The sequence below is a fragment of the Ranitomeya imitator genome, chromosome 6 (genome assembly GCF_032444005.1).
Source record: "Ranitomeya imitator isolate aRanImi1 chromosome 6, aRanImi1.pri, whole genome shotgun sequence".
Taxonomy (NCBI): Eukaryota; Metazoa; Chordata; class Amphibia; order Anura; family Dendrobatidae; genus Ranitomeya; species Ranitomeya imitator.
This window is the reverse complement of record NC_091287.1, coordinates 192047985-192065704: the sequence shown is the minus strand read 5'-3', so window position 1 is coordinate 192065704 and position 17720 is coordinate 192047985. Positions and strand designations below refer to the sequence as shown.

The following is a 17720-nucleotide window of genomic DNA, read 5'->3' as shown; positions in this document are numbered from 1 at the left end:
TACAGTGTAAATACTGAGCCTTATAGGAGGGACACAGTGTGAGAGGACAGTATAATGAGGGGCAATTATTTATTCAGTAGCATTATAATGACACTTCTATCTTTGAGATTTTCTGCAAAAGAGCGGAGAAGATGGAAGTCTGCAGAGACGATGGATGAGAAAACTCATCATGGGGTCTGGTCTGGACAAGATGAATAAAAGAAGAACGGCTCCAGAGACAACATCATCTATAAGGTACGTGGATGTAAATGTATTTGTGATACTAACGAACGCTCATGTTTTTATTTATGTTGGGAGCATTAAAGGGAATCTCCAGGTTTGTAATGAGTCTGCAGTCATTCTTTGTGACTGCAGACTTCTGAATTCTCACAGTGCGCACTGTATGCTGTCAGGATTCTTTCATGCTGGCGATTTACATACATATGGTCACGTGTTGACTAGACATGTGTGGCCTCACTCAATGAAAATGAACTGAGTGAGGCCGGGCACGTCTGGTTGAAATGTGGTCAGAAGTATACAAATCACATGCTTGTGCTGACATTACTGTCCACCGGCAAGGGAGAATCCTAAAAGTGTGCAGTGCATTAGTTGTGAGAATGCAGAAGCCTGCGATGCCATGATTCGGCTCTGTTTGTTCCAGTAGTCATCACATGGACACTTCACTCATATGCGATTTTCATACTTATGGTCCTGTGACAACGAGCTTCTCTTCTGCTGCTCTGTTTTTCACTGAACATTGAGAGAATTAGGGAGAGGAGCTTGCCGGTACATGACTAAGTGTGCAAATCGCATATGTGCTTGGGAGGGGGAGGGGGGGGTGCTAAACTGAATTCTTGCCCTGGTTGCCAGAAAACCTAGATACACCCCTGCTGGTATGCTACTGCGAGTGGTGATTACCAGATGAGGTGGAGGAATGTCTGTGCACAGTGCAGCAGACAGTGAGGCAGGGACTAAAGGCCCCTTCACATTAAGCGACGCTGCAGCGATACCGACAACGATCCGGATCGCTGCAGCGTCGCTGTTTGGTCGCTGGAGAGCTGTCACACAGACCGCTCTCCAGCGACCAACGATGCCGGTAACCAGGGTAAACATCGGGTAACTAAGCGCAGGGCCGCGCTTAGTTACCCGATGTTTACCCTGGTTACCATCCTAAAAGTAAAAAAAAACAAACACTACATACTTACCTACAGCTGTCTGTCCTCCAGCGCTGTGCTCTGCACTCCTCCTGTACTGTCTGTGTGAGCACAGCGGCCGGAAAGCAGAGCGGTGACGTCACCGCTCTGCTTTCCGGCTGACCGACGCTCACAGCCAGTACAGGAGGAGTGCAGAGCACAGCGCTGGAGGACAGACAGCGGTAGGTAAGTATGTAGTGTTTGTTTTTTTTTACTTTTAGGATGGTAACCAGGGTAAACATCGGGTTACTAAGCGCAGCCCTGCGCTTAGTTACCCGATGTTTACCCTGGTTACCAGGGAAGACATCGCTGGATCGGTGTCACACACGCCGATCCAGCGATGTCTCCAGGGAGTCCAGCGACTAAATAAAGTTCTGGACTTTATTCAGCGACCAACGATCTCCCAGCAGGGGCCTGATCGTTGGTCGCTGTCACACATAATGATTTCATTAACGATATCGTTGCTACGTCACAAAAAGCAACGATATCGTTAACAATATCGTTATGTGTGAAGGTACCTTGAGGGTGTGCACAGAGAGAGAATGGAGACCCGGAGACTGCCCATCCCAGTCTATGCCGTAGCCTGGAGCCCTCATTATCGTAGCAATATGTTGGTTAATAAATTGTTTTTCTAAAGCTTTATAGTGTAGTTTTAGGTCAGGGAGGGATGGTTAGGGATGGGCTAGTAAGGTGCAGGGACAGGTAGTGATGGCTACTAGTGGACATGTGTGGCACTTGCGGTTTTGCACTTGCGGTGAGACAAAAAAAAAACAATGCTAGCAGGGTTTTTTTTCCCATTGCTGCAAGTACCGCATTTGCCGGATCGCGGCAAAACCGCAAGTGCCACACATGTCCGCAAGTCCCATAGGGAATGAATGATGCCGAACGCAGTGTTGCCGTAAGTGATCCGTTACGCAGCAGATGCGGAAAAACTGCCGGATCTGTTGCAAAAGGCTACTTTCACGTCAGCGATTTTTGCCAAAGTCACTGCTGATAAGGTCATACTCACCAATGGGGGGAGGCAGCACTGAAAGTGCCTAGGGCAGCCTAAACTCTAAATACAGCCCTGAGTACACGGCATATGAATTGCCGGCTTTTTTTCTATCTATCCATCTATGAATGTAATTCTACAGGTCCTTCTCAAAAAATTAGCATATAGTGTTAAATTTCATTATTTACCATAATGTAATGATTACAATTAAACTTTCATATATTATAGATTCATTATCCACCAACAGAAATTTGTCAGGTCTTTTATTGTTTTAATACTGATGATTTTGGCATACAACTCCTGATAACCCAAAAAACCTGTCTCAATAAATTAGCATATCAAGAAAAGGTTCTCTAAACGACCTATTACCCTAATCTTCTGAATCAACTAATTAACTCTAAACACATGCAAAAGATACCTGAGGCTTTTATAAACTCCCTGCCTGGTTCATTACTCAAAACCCCCATCATGGGTAAGACTAGCGACCTGACAGATGTCAAGAAGGCCATCATTGACACCCTCAAGCAAGAGGGTAAGACCCAGAAAGAAATTTCTCAACAAATAGGCTGTTCCCAGAGTGCTGTATCAAGGCACCTCAATGGTAAGTCTGTTGGAAGGAAACAATGTGGCAGAAAACGCTGTACAACGAGAAGAGGAGACCGGACCCTGAGGAAGATTGTGGAGAAGGACCGATTCTAGACCTTGGGGAACCTGAGGAAGCAGTGGACTGAGTCTGGTGTGGAAACATCCAGAGCCACCGTGCACAGGCGTGTGCAGGAAATGGGCTACAGGTGCCGCATTCCCCAGGTAAAGCCACTTTTGAGCTACAGAGAAGCAGCACTGGACTGTTGCTAAGTGGTCCCAAGTACTTTTTTCTGATGAAAGCAAATTTTGCATGTCATTCGGAAATCAAGGTGCCAGAGTCTGGAGGAAGACTGGGGAGAAGGAAATGCCAAAATGCCTGAAGTCCAGTGTCAAGTACCCACAGTCAGTGATGGTGTGGGGTGCCATGTCAGCTGCTGGTGTTGGTCCACTGTGTTTCATCAAGGGCAGGGTCAATGCAGCTAGCTATCAGGAGATTTTGGAGCACTTCATGCTTCCATCGGCTGAAATGCTTTATGGAGATGAAGATTTCATTTTTCAGCACGACCTGGCACCTGCTCACAGTGCCAAAACCACTGGTAAATGGTTTACTGACCATGGTATTACTGTGCTCAATTGGCCTGCCAACTCTCCTGACCTGAACCCCATAGAGAATCTGTGGGATATTGTGAAGAGAAAGTTGAGAGACGCAAGACCCAACACTCTGGATGAGCTTAAGGCCGCTATTGAAGCATCCTGGGCCTCCATAACATCTCAGCAGTGTCACAGGCTGATTGCCTCCATGCCACGCCGCATTGAAGCAGTCATTTCTGCCAAAGGATTCCCGACCAAGTATTGAGTGCATAACTGAACATTATTATTTGTTGGTTTTTTTGTTTGTTATTAAAAAACACTTTTATTTGATTGGATGGGTGAAATATGCTAATTTATTGAGACAGGTTTTTTGGGTTATCAGGAGTTGTATGCCAAAATCATCAGTATTAAAACAATAAAAGACCTGACAAATTTCAGTTGGTGGATAATGAATCTATAATATATGAAAGTTTAATTGTAATCATTACATTATGGTAAATAATGAAATTTAACACTATATGCTAATTTTTTGAGAAGGACCTGTATGTGTGTATATCTATTCTATTTTAACTTGTCAGTGTGATTTTACTTTACACGACACATGAATTGCCGGCTTTTCAAAGGACATCTGTGTGTAAAAATCAAATAGCTCTTGTATGGTCTGTGTGCTGAGCATTTTTGTTTTCACATCTATAGGTTTGCATTGGTGAGTCTCGGTGACAATCACAGCATGCTGCGATTTTACATGCACGCCTAATACGGTTGACAAAATAAGCGCTGATGTGATCTGCCTCTTAGATGATCACTGGCCTGAGTGCTATACAATGTTTACTCGCATAACACTCTCCCATATTCTATGGTAGTATGATGCCGGCCTGCATCAGCCGTTTCTGTGCTGTAAATAAATAATATAAAAAAAATACCTGCATGGTTTCCCCTGTATTTTTGATAACCAGCCAGTCAGAACTCACCGCTGGGGGCTGCAACCCTCAGCTGTCAGCTTCAGCAAGGCTGGTTAGCAAGAATAAAGGGCCCCTATGCCGTGTTTTTTGATTACTTAAATAAATAAACTGCATGAGGTCCCCCCATTGTTGACAGCCAGCCTTGCTAATGCAGACAGCTGGGGACTGATATTCTCAGGCTGGTAAGGGGCCATGGATAAGGGCCCCCCAGCCTAAGAATAGCAATCCACAGCCGTCCAGAAAAGGTGCATCTATTAGCTAATTCTGGTGCTTGGCCCGTCTCTTCCCACTTGCCCTGTAGCGGTTGCAAGTGGGGTTCATATTTTTGCTCTTGATGTCACCTTTGTGTTGTCAGGTGACCTCAAGTCCACGACTTAGTAATGGAAAGGCGTTTATAAGAATCCTATCCATTACTAATCCTATAGTTGTATGGTAAATAAACACACAGCCAGAATAAAGTCATTTATTAGAAATAAAACACCATTTTCCTTTTATATTTAAAAATAACAAATACTGCCATGCTCACCTAATGCCTATTCACCGAAACCCTTGTTCTGCTGTAATAAAACTAAAATTAAAAAACTATCTTGTACCTGTCGGGCGTTCTGTTCCACACAGTAATCCATGTCTGGGGGATATTGTTGTTTTTTTTATTTTAGTTTTATTGCAGGAGAACGAGGGCTTCAATGGAATTAGGCGTTAGGTGAATATAACTGTGTATGTTAGTTTTAAATAAAATGGAAAACTGCGTTTAGTTTTATTTCTAATAAAGGACTTTATTCTGACTTTTTTTATTTACCATGTAACTGTAGGATTAGTAATGGATAGATGTCTTATCGACGCCTCTCCTTTAGTAATCCGTGGGCTTGATGTCACCGGGCAATGCAAAGATATCAACCCCACTTGCCACTGCTACAGTGCAAGTGGGAAGAGCCGAGAAAAGCGCCATAATTGGCACATCTAATAAATGTACCTTTTCTGGGCAGCTGCTGGCTGCTATTTTTAGGCTGGGGGGCAATATCCATGGCCCCTTACCAGCCTGAGAATGCCAGCCCCAGCTGTCTGCTTTAGCAAGGATAGTTGTCAAAAATGTGGGGACTCCACGCTTTTTTTTAAAAATTATTTAAATAAATAAAAATACGGCGTGGGGATCCCTCTATTCTTGATAACCAACCTTGCTGAAGCTGACAGCTGAGGGTTGCAGCCCCCAGCTGTGAGATTTGCCTGGCTAGTTATCAAGTATACAGGGGAACCCACGCCGTTTTTTTTTTTTTTTTTAATTATTTATTTACAGCGCAGGAGCTGCTGATGAATATCCTACTACCTGAAAGCCAGCGTTGTTTCAATGCTAAACGTGAAACAGTAGATATGGTCTTTGCAGCACCTTAACTTCAGGAAAAGTGCCAGAAGCAACACAGTGAGCTTTATGTAACTTTTGCTGATTTGTCCAAGGCTTTTGACACAGTCAGTAGAGACGGCGTGTGTAAGATCATGGCAAAATTCGACTGCCCGAGCAAGTTTATCTTAATCGTCCGGCAGTTCCATGATGGCATAGGTTCTGTACGATGGAGACAAATCGGAGGCTTTCGCAGTAACAAACGGCGTAAAACAAGGCTGTATGCTTGCTCCAACCCTGTACAGTATGCTATTCTCTGCAATGTTAAGTGATGCTTTTAACAACTTTTATTCAAGCCTTACTACTGAATTGATTGCTTCACAGAAACACGGCATCAGGCTCCTCTGGAATATTAGGTGACATCAATAAAAGTTTTCCTTTTTTCACGATTTATTAGTGGTGTGCGATAAATTATAGAGTGGTGCTTTTCTTTCTTTTTTCGTTGTGCTTCTATACCATCTCTTTCGCACCCCTTATATTATTTGTACTATTGGTAGTGCGCTGGTTTCTTTTTGTAATACTAATGCTTTTAACAACTGTGAAGATTTAGGTCCTGTACCAGGTTAGGTACAGGACTGATGGCAAGCTATTCAACCCAAAACGCCTGAAGGCGGTTACGAAAGTGCATGAGACTATTATCCGTGAATCATTTGCTGATAACTTAACGCTAGCACGGAACAGCAGATGCAACATGAAATGGACTGTATTTCTCAAGCCTCCGACAATTTTGGTCTCAAAATCAACATTAGAAAAACCGAAGTCATGTGCCAACCTGTTCCAGGGAAAATATACAAGGAGCCACGTATTATGGTGAAGGAACAAAACCTCAAAAGCAGTCGATAACTTCACCTACTTACTGTAGGCAGCATACTTTCCCGTGACGTAACCATAGACGCTGAGGTTAATAACAATTGCCAAAGCCAGTGCTGCCTTCGAGAGACTGTGTAAGAACGTATGGGAACGAAGGGGACTCAGCCTTACCACCAAGCTGAAGGTCTACTGCACGGTGGTCCTCACCACACTTCTCTATGCTAGAGACCTGGACAGACTACAGCCGGCATGCTAAACAGCTTAAACATTTTCACATGAGTTGCCTCCGCAGACTCCTCCACATCAGGTGGCAAGACAATGTCCTGGACACGGCAATTCTGGAACAAACTTGGCTCTGCAGTATTTACACTCTCCTGCTGAAAGTCCAAGCCAATTGGGCTGGACAAGTGGTCAGAATGCCTGACAGCCGACTAGCGAAACAACTGCTGCGGGGAACTGTGCCAAGGAAAGCGAGCAGTTGGGGGGCAGAAGAAGCGCTATAAAGACTGCTTTAAGGCGTCTCTCTAAAACCTGGAAGTCAACACCAATGAATGGGAAGAGCTTGCCCTGGATCGTCCAGGTTGGCGGGGCAGGATCACCTCAGAAGCACGTGCAGCTGAAAATAGGAAAATCGTGCAATCTGCAAGGCACAAGTAGAATCTGGTGTACTGACTACATATGCTTCCTTATGTCAAGGATGTGGGCGAACCTTCAGGGACCGGATTGGACTCATCAGCCACCTCCGTACCCATAACTATTAATTTTCTTCTAACCCTGAAGTCATGGTCATCTTCGACTACGGAGGACGAACATCATCTATTAGCGGCAGCAGGTGTCGGATAATGGGAGCTGTAGTCCCATCAGCTGACACCAGTGACCGGAGGTAAACTTTATACTTAAGATCACAGCTGAGTGCTCACGCCATCTTGTGACAGTGTGGAAACCGCTGCTCTCTTACTGGTTGGGATGATTTCACTGCCGATCAGAAGCGCTACGCCGGTGTTTCCCACGCTGTCACACAGCGTCTGAAACTCGGTCTTTTTTGCGGTGTATGTACGGCTATTAAATCAGCGAATATTGCAAATTGAGCGATCGTGAGCCGAACCGAACATTAAAATATTCGCTCATCTCTAGTCATTACATCAATATGTATTCCATTGCTGCAGAGGGAAGGATGCTCTTAAAGGGTTCCCCAAGTCTAATCATTGGTTATCTATGTGCAGGATAGTTTTTCAATAGATCGGTCGTGGTCCAACACCTGTACATGCACATTTCAGCTGAAAACTGCTCCATTAGCAGCCACACCTAAGCGATGTATGGCATAGCACAGCAGCCCTGCACATTGCTTAGAAGACGAGTATTGAGCCTTATCTCCCATTTAAGGTGAATATACTGCAGTATTCAGGCAGTGGCCACCAAGCATTATACAGGGTTACTGTATATAGCCCATAGATCACTTAGGCTAGGTGACTGTCCATGCACCTAGCCTACAGTATACATCTGGAACCTTTTCCAGACATATACTAATGTTACCATGGCTGACCGTTCACTAGATGCCGTTTAAAAGTGTGATCTTTCAAGCTCTGACTGGCTGGCATACACTTGTATAACTGTAAGGGTGCTGTGACACAACACTCCGGGATCGCCTTTGCTGGGGTCAAAGGCCACGTGGTTTGTGCATTGAATCTGAGGCGTACAGCAGGTTTTCTGAGCAGGCTGACCTCAGGTCAGATTTATTAACGTGAAAGCAACATAGAAAAACAAAACATAAAAATAAATCTTAGCCTGTCCGGCGCTAACTAAACCAACACGTTGCTATCTCAACAACTGGGGGGGCTTCTCCCACCCAGGGGGCTTCTCCCACCCAGCTACCATCACACAATTCTTGAGCACAGCTCTCACTCACGTTTGTCTCACACAGACAGGCAATCTGTGTGCCCCAGGCTGACGCTGGAAACCCCCAGCTGGTCATCCTTTATTCCTGCACTTGTTAACCCATTAGCATCCTGAAGATACTGAGTGGCCTAATTCACATAGGACAAATACCTGGGCGAGATATACCTGCCCCCAACTACCACACCGACATGAGTCTTACATATCCCCCCCCCCCTTGCTCAGACCACTCCGGTCGAGCAAGAACACTCTTGAAACAGTGCACTCGGGACAGGGCATCGGCGTTCCCCATCTGCACCCCAGGTCGGTGCTCCACCGTAAAAGAGTAAGCCTGCAGGGCAAGGAACCACCAGGTTACCCGACTATTACGGTCCTTGTGGAGGTGCATCCACTTGAGAGGGGCATGGTCCGTGACCAGCCTAAACTTCCTACTGGCCAGGTAATACTTGAGGGAGTCGAGAGCCCATTTAATGGCTAGGCACTCTTTTTCAACCACCGCATACCTCTGCTCATGTACATTCAGTTTCCGACTGAGGTAGAGGACCGGGTGTTCGACTCCGTCCCTCACCTGGGAAAGTACAGCTCTGACACCAGTATCAGAGGCATCAGTTTGTACCACAAACTCGCTGCTGAAATCAGGAGTCACTAGTACGGGCTGAGAGCACAAAGCCCGTTTCAGGCTGTGGAAGGCCTTTTCAGCAGCTGAGGTCCATTTTTCCATGACGGAACCCTTCCCTTTGGTAAGATCCGTCAAGGGGGTAGCCATGGCTGCAAAATTGGGTATGAACCGGCGATAATAGCCGGCAATCCCCAGGAAAGCTTGTACTTGTTTTTTGTTCACTGGTTGTGGCCAGCCCTGAACTGCCTGTATTTTGTCGAACTGGGGTTTAACCACTCCTCTGCCAATCACGTAGCCCAAGTATCTTCAAGCCCGATGTGGCATTTCTTGGGGTTTGCCATTAAGCCTGCATCTCGCAGGTCATCAATCACCGCTTGTACCTTCCGGAGGTGAGTTTCCCAGTCCATGCTGTAAATTACGATGTCATCCAGGTAGGCAGAAGCGTACTGTCTGTGGGGCCTCAAGACTCGATCCATCAATCTCTGGAACGTTGCGGGAGCTCTGTGAAGTCCAAACGGCATGTAGACATACTGGAACAGATCTTCCGGTGTAGCAAATGCCGTCTTCTCTCTGGCCGCCTCGGCCAGAGGGATCTGCCAGTACCCCTTTGTTAAATCCAGGGTCGTAATGTATCGGGCTTTACCAAGCCGGTCGATCAACTCATCGACCCGGGGCATAGGGTACGCATCAAATTTAGAAACCGCATTCAGTTTCCTAAAGTCATTACAAAACCGTATGGAGCCATCCGGTTTAGGTATCAACACGATTGGACTGGACCAGGCGCTGTGCGACTCCTCAACGACTCCTAATGTTGTGAATTCTGTGGCAGAGCTCCCTCCTGTGGTCACGGGTGGTACTTCGGCTGATTCTCTCTGTAAGCTTCCGTTGGTGGAGGGAAGTGGTACTGCGGCTTCTGAGTTTCCTCCCTCAGGTGATGTGGTGAGGTCGTTAGGTGCTGCTCTACTTAACTCCACCTAGTGCTTTGATCCTGGCTTCCTGTCAATGTTCCAGTATTGGACTTGTTTTCCTCCTGGATCGTTCCTGTGGCCTGCTGCTCTGCATAGCTAAGTTTTCCTTTGCTATTTTGTTTGCTTTTCTTCTGTCCAGCTTATCTATTTGTTTGCTGGAAGCTCTGGGACGCAGAGGGTGTACCTCCGTGCCGTTAGTTCGGTACGGAGGGTCTTTTTGCCCCCTTTGCGTGGTTTTTAGGGTTTTGTGTTGACTGCAAAGTTACCTTTCCTATCCTCGCTCTGTTCAGAAAGTCGGGCCTCACTTTGCTAAATCTATTTCATCTCTACGTTTGTCTTTTCATCTTACTCACAGTCATTATATGTGGGGGGCTGCCTTTTCCTTTGGGGTATTTCTCTGAGGCAAGGTAGGCTTATTTTCTATCTTCAGGCAAGCTAGTTTCTCAGGCTGTGCCAAGTTGCATAGGTAGCGTTAGGCGCAATCCACGGCTGCTTCTAGTGTTGTTGGATAGGATTAGGGATTGCGGTCAACAGAGTTCCCACGTCTCAGAGCTCGTTCTATGTTTTTGGATTATTGTCAGATCACTGTATGTGCTCTGACCTCTATGTTCACTGTGGTACTGAATTGCCTAATCATAACATCCTAAGTCCAACATTGCCATCACTTCCCGGGAGACGGCTTCACGGCGTGCTTCCGGAATCCGGTAGGGCTTCACATGAACGGTGACGCCAGGCTCTGTGACAATCTCATGTTTCACTAGCTTAGTCCGGCCAGGTTTTTCCGAGAAAAACTGTCGGTTCTGTAACAAAAACTGCTTAACCTCAGATTTTTGTCGTTTCGAGAGAGTCTCGGCAACCTGCACCTCCGGTACAGTAGGTGAACAAACCGGACGGGGCAGATCCGCCGTTAGGGCAGAGCGGTCTTTCCAGGGTTTTATCAGATTCACATGATAAATCTGTTCTGGTTTTCTCTTACCAGGCTGGTACACTTTATAGTTCACTTCACCAACTCTTTCCAGGACCTCAAATGGGCCCTGCCATTTCGCCAGAAATTTACTATCCACCGTAGGGATTAGGACCAACACCCTATCCCCGGATGCAAATGTACGGACCTTAGCACCTCTATCATAACTTTGCCTCTGGGCTCCCTGGGCCTGTAACATATGGTCCCTAACAATGGGCATGACAGCGGCAATACGATCCTGCATTTGTGTTACATGGTCGATCACTGTTTTAAAGGGAGTGACTTGACCTTCCCAGGTTTCTTTTGCGACGTCCAACAGTCCCCGGGGACGACGGGCGTACAACAGTTCGAAAGGCGAAAACCCTGTGGAAGACTGGGGAACTTCCCTAATGGCAAACAGCAAATAGGGTAACAAGTAATCCCAGTTCTTCGCATCTTTGTCTATCCCTTTCCGGAGCATCTGTTTTAAGGTTTTGTTGAACCGCTCAACCAGGCCATCTGTTTGAGGGTGATAGACAGACGTACGCAACGGGTCTATTTGTAAGAGTCTGCAGAGCTCCTTCATTACCCTCGACATAAAGGGAGTCCCCTGGTCGGTGAGTATCTGTTTTGGAATTCCCACCCGACTAAACACTTGTACCAATTCCTTGGCGATCGTCTTGGTAGCTGTGTTACGCAAAGGGATGGCTTCCGGGTAACGAGTGGCATAGTCCACGATGACGAGGATATGTTGGTGCCCACATGCGGATCGGGGAAGGGGCCCAACCAAATCCATTCCAATTCTCTCAAAAAGGACTCCAATGATAGGAAGGGGTACCAAAGGACTACGGAACCGAGGTTTAGGTGCCGCGATTTGGCACTCTGGACAGGACTCACAATAGTTATGCACATCATTATGTATTCCAGGCTACACAAAACAATGCGATATCCTTTCTGTGGTTTTCTGTACCCCCAGATGTCCCCCCATTATATGTCCGTGGGCCAAGTCCAGTACCTTCCGCCGATAAGGTTTGGGTACCACTAACCGTTGCACTGTGTCTTCCCCTTTTTTTTCTACCTGGTAGAGCAAATCATTTTCAAGAACCATATACGGGTACGCTAGCTTAGTGTCAGGTTCTACGGGTACCCCATCTATCATTTTTACATTTTTCCTAGCCGGAGTCAGGGTAGGATCTTTCATTTGCTCACTGTGGAAGTCATCCAACTGGACCCCCAAATCTGGCAGGCAGGGTGCCGGATGGCTGTCTGCCTCCGCCTCTCGCTGAGGTTCCTCAGTTTCCTCCGTTTTCCCCGCCATGACGGAGAAGGGGTACTGAAGGTTAGATTCACTAACCTCCCCAGCAACATCTTCCTGTGGGGTCTCCTCTAGGGACTCGGGACCTCCAGATTGCATGGGAGAAGATTCACGGGTACAGCTACCGTGAAGGAGCAACTGATTCTCCCACAACTGCCAGAAATAGGGAAAATCCCTGCCCAGGATTACATCCTGTAACAATGCGGGAACGAGTCCCACTTTGTGCTGCACTGACCCATAGGGAGTGGAAATCCATATGACCGCTGTTAAGTACGAGCAGGTGTCACCATGCACACACGTTACAGAAAACTTGTCAGACGGACCAGATGGAAGTGCCACCAGACTAGCTTTCACCAGAGTCACCACACTTCCAGAGTCTAGTAATGCCACAACATTTTTCCCATCAACAGATAATTCACACAGGTGTTTCGCTGTATCATTTTGACCCGCATTCACACTCACTAGCCGTGTAACCAAAGACATGCGTTTTTTAGAGTCTATAACGTCGCACTGCATGGGTTCAGCGGTAACAGGACAGTTCGCAGAAACATGGCCCTTCTCATGGCAGCGGAAACACCTAACAGGTCCCCTACTGAGACCACCGTCCAATACTCTCGGTCTCGGAGTGCGAGCAGTCCCGGGTTCCTCCCCCACAGTTTTAAGCGATTTTCCTTCACCCGTGGTCCCTGGAACAGTCTTACCGGTTCCACGAGGAGGAGGCACAGACCGGGGGCTGGCGGTGTCGTCGGGAAGTCCTTCTGCCACGGAATAACGCTCGACCAACTCCACAAGTTGATCCGCTGTCGTGGGATTTCCTTGGCTTACCCACCTTTTCAGCGCTGGTGGTAGTACTCTCAGGTACTTATCCAGGACAACCCGCTGGATTATTTCGGGTATTGTCAGTACCTCGGGTTGCAGCCATTTCTTTGTCAAGTAGGTTAGGTCGAACATCTGAGACCGCGCCGGTTTATCTTGCTGGTATGTCCACTGATGTACCCTCTGTGCCCAAACAGCCGTCGTCACACCCAGCCGGGCCAGGATCTCAGCTTTCAGCTTCTCAAAGTCCTGAGCGACCTCCGGGTCCAAATCATGGTAAGCTTTTTGAGCCTCGCCGGAGAGAAACGGGACAAGCAAATCGGCCCATCGTGCCTTCGGCCACTTCTCTCTCAATGCCATTCGCTCAAACGTTGTCAGGTATGCCTCAACGTCATCTTCTGCAGTCAGCTTTTGCCAGTATCGACTCACATGGATCCTTCTGGACTCTGCTTCCGGGTCAGCGTCAGGTATGCTCACCAGGCGCTGCGCCACCTGTTGGAGAAGTTGGCGGTCTACAATCGTCATGTCCATTAGCTCCTTCAGCTGTGCGGCCATCAAGCGATTAGCTTCGTGCTGTGCGGCAGTGGCCTGCTGCTGTACGGCAGTGGACTGTACTAAGGCTTTTACCACGTCTTCCATGCTGTCGCCTGTGCCACGGTATGCCCGCGTTCTCCACCACAATGTGACACAACACTCCGGGATCGCCTTTGCTGGGGTCAAAGGCCACGTGGTTTGTGCATTGAATCTGAGGCGTACAGCAGGTTTTCTGAGCAGGCTGACCTCAGGTCAGATTTATTAACGTGAAAGCAACATAGAAAAACAAAACATAAAAATAAATCCTAGCCTGTCCGGCGCTAACTAAACCAACTCGTTGCTATCTCAACAACTGGGGGGGCTTCTCCCACCCAGCTACCATCACACAATTCTTGAGCACAGCTCTCACTCACGTTTGTCTCACACAGACAGGCAATCTGTGTGCCCCAGGCTGACGCTGGAAACCCCCAGCTGGTCATCCTTTATTCCTGCACTTGTTAACCCATTAGCATCCTGAAGATACTGAGTGGCCTAATTCACATAGGACAAATACCTGGGCGAGATATACCTGCCCCCAACTACCACACCGACATGAGTCTTACAGTGCGTTTCCACGGTCCGGAATGACGACGCTTTGGACGGAGCGGAAAACCCGCTCCGCCCAAAGCACCGCCCCCTTCGGTACGTGCGGTAATTCACCACACCCTATACATAGGACCCTGTTATTTACCTTGCGGCGACGGAGTGTTGCCGCAAGGTAAACAGACGTGCTGCGTTCTAAAAAGATGTGCTGCGTGTCCGTAAACGCAGGGCCGCCGGATGCGTGTTCGCACACATAGTGGAGACCGGATTTCATAAAATCCCCTCCACTATGCTGTAACATCTGGACACCGCGGATTGAACGCTGCGGCTCAACGCAGCGTTCAATCCGCATCTAATCCGGATGTAATCCGACACGTGGAAACACACCCTATAGGAAAGCGCAGCAGATTGTACTTTTCTATGCAGGGGGGCACTGCACAGAGCTGTATATCATGTGAGATACGTCTCAGTGTAGTGGGTTCCTATGGTACTTCGGGATCCATCTTGACAGTGCACATTGATATGCATATACCTCCTGTGCGTATGCACCCAACAGTGTCCACAAGCGCAGTGTGGATCTAGCTTAGTTCGAGACACTGCCAGAGCAGTATCAGATGATAGTGAGAGTATTAAACTAGTGAGTTGTTAGGTCCTGGACAGACCTTTTAACAATCTATATGTCACATGTCTCCAGAAGCACAAGCCGGACACTATGCATTGGGCACTGAAATGGCATATTTGTAATTTTCAGTCTGCAACATTCATTCCGCACTAACTCCTGAAAAACACAAGTGTGATCGAAAAGTCATTACATCCCTAGATGATTTCTCTGAGTGTAATTTGCAAAATGGAGTTATTTTTAGGGGGATTTCTACTCTTTTGGAAGCTTAGGGGCTCTGCAAATTGTGCCCACACACAAACTGCTCCCTACTAGTCAAATGGTGCACTGCCCATGCCCAAACAGAAGTACATAAAGTATATGCTTTAAAAATGTTTTTGTGTCCACTTTGTCATATTCATCTTTGTGAAAAGTAAAAGTGTGGGGCTAAAATAGCACTAAAAAGACATTTTTAATTTTCGTGTCCCAATGTTATAAAATTATGGTATTCAACTGTGGGTTCAATATACCCATGACCCTCCTAGATAAATTCCTTGAGAAGTGTAACTTCCAAAATGGGGTTATTTGTATGTTGATGTCTGCTCTTCTGGCAGTACGAGGGAACTCCGAATGCATCATGGTGCCCACAAACCATATGAGCATAGTCAGCTTCCCAAAATGGCACTCCTTTCTTTTGGAGCTCTACTGTGTGCCCAAACAGTAGTTTTCCCCTACATATAGGGCTTCGGTGTACACAGGAGAAATTGGGTGGTCCATTTTCTCTTATTGCTCTTGCAAAAAATGAAAAATGTATGGGTATAGCAACATTTTTAATGGGAACATTTTAATTTTTTCCTTTTTATGGCTCAAGTTATAAAATTATGTGACGCACCTGTGGGTTCAAGTTGCTCACCACGCCTCTAGATATATTCCTTGAGCGGTGTAAATTCCAAAAAGGATCACTTGTGGGCATTTCCATTGTTTAGGCACATCAGGGGTTCTTCAAATGCAACATGGTATCCACTATCTATTCCAACCAACTTTGCACTCCAAGTGTCAAATAGTGCTCCTTCCCTTCCGAGCTGTGTTGGGAAACAGTGGTTTCCCCCTTCATATGGGGTGTCTGTGTACTCAGGAGGAATTGCAGAACAAATTTTGGTGGCAATTTTCTCTTAATTCCATTCTTGTGGAAAAAACATAAAACATTTTTCCTTTAATTCCGGTGAAGTACCTAATTAAACTTCTTGATCTTGGTTTCGAACATTTAGAGGAGTGCAATTTTTAAAATGCTGTCACTTGTTGATATTTTCTGCCATTAAGGATCCTCAGAGTCACTTCAAATGTGATGTGGTCCCTAAAATGAATTGGTTTTGTAAATTGTGTTGGAAAATTGAAAAAATTCTTAAACTTTTAACCCTTCTAAGTTCCTAACAAAACAAACATTTCAAAAATAATACTGATGTGAAGAAGAAATTTAGTTTAGTTAAAGGGCATAAAAGTTCAAAGTTTGAAAATTTGACAAATTTAGCAATTTTCAATGTTTTCATAAATAAACACAAATCATATTGACCTATCATTACCACTAATATGATGAACTGTATGTCACCAAAAAGCAGTAATCAGAAGGATATGTTGAAGCATTCCACAGTTACCACATAGTGAAACTGGAATTGAAAAATTTGGCTTGGTCAGGAAAGTGATGAGAGGCTTTGGGTGAAAGGTTTAAAGGGAACCTGCCACTAAATTATGGGCAGCATGAAGCCTAGCTTGGCTGCACAGTTGTTCCAAGGCATGTCTTTCTATGAAATGCTATGGCCTCCCTAGTCTGCTGTAGCCCCCAGCCAGCATATCTTTGCCCTGCTCCAACAGATTGACAAGTCTCTCCCAAGTTTGTACATAGACCTGTTAATCAACTAAGGGAGGGAGAAGTTCAGGGGGGCTTCGCCAAACTAGTGAGGTCTCTCCCTCTATATATATTTTCTAAAAACACTGCAGCATTTCAAAGAAAAAAATACCTTACTGCAGCCACACACCCAGACCCTGATTCATGTAGGTAATTAACAAAAACAAGTAATCTACTAGAAACCTTGTTTTTATTATATCTATATCCAGTACAGCCTGTTTTAGCCATTGTCACGTTTATCTCACATAAAAGTCTACTTTTTCATGTTTTAGAGACTTGGAGTTCTCCACATTGGGCAGAGAATTGAAGAGCAAGTACAGTTTGAAAAGATTTATAAAAACGGTAATGTTCTTGCTATTATTTTTTTTTTAATCAAAAATGTTTCTATTGAAATATTCACATAATCGTGTAACAATCACCAGAGCAATTTGGATTCACGAAAAGGAAAAACATGGGTAAAGAACATCTTGATTTTTTTTCTGGTTCTAAATGAAAAACCGCATTTTAACGCCTACAACACATTTCTACCTCAACACCCCCTCACCCTTATTTGGAATATGTAACCTAAAAATACTTATTCAAGGTTGAATCCAATATTGCAATACCTTAATTTAATGATTTTCCAAGCTGGAGAGGAGAAACTATCCAAGAATTAAACCAATTAAATGTCACTTCACCTGCTAGTACGTTGCATACCACTGTTGGGTATCTAATCCAATCCCCCGCTGCTTACCAATATTGGCAGTAGCGCCCCTATTAATATATAGACCCTTTTTTCCATTAAAATAATGTTGTTTAAGCAGTGAACTCCTTCCTTTATTATAGGTGGAGTACTAGCCAGCCAATGTTTAGCAATAGAGTTCATGGTTTGATAATGTATTTTACCTATAGCTAGCTGTACTGGAAGCGAGCCTCCAATATTCCCTACATATCCTAGTACAGAAGATTTAATATTTAGAGCCAATTTGATTTTATACACACCATTAATCAGTCTGCCAACTCTGTCCCACAATTTGTTTAGTCAGGAACATGACCAGAACAT

At 45.7% G+C, this 17720-nt stretch overlaps 1 protein-coding gene across 1 annotated transcript in view; it reads left to right on the top strand.

The window, feature by feature from the left end:
* SACM1L (SAC1 like phosphatidylinositide phosphatase) overlaps positions 1 to 17720 on the top strand; it is a 458875-nt gene that overhangs the window by 405060 nt on the left and 36095 nt on the right. The window contains exon 15 of the mRNA XM_069730398.1: positions 16951 to 17020. Coding sequence (XP_069586499.1) covers positions 16951 to 17020 — 70 coding nt within the window. The remainder of the gene's footprint in view (positions 1 to 16950; positions 17021 to 17720) is intronic.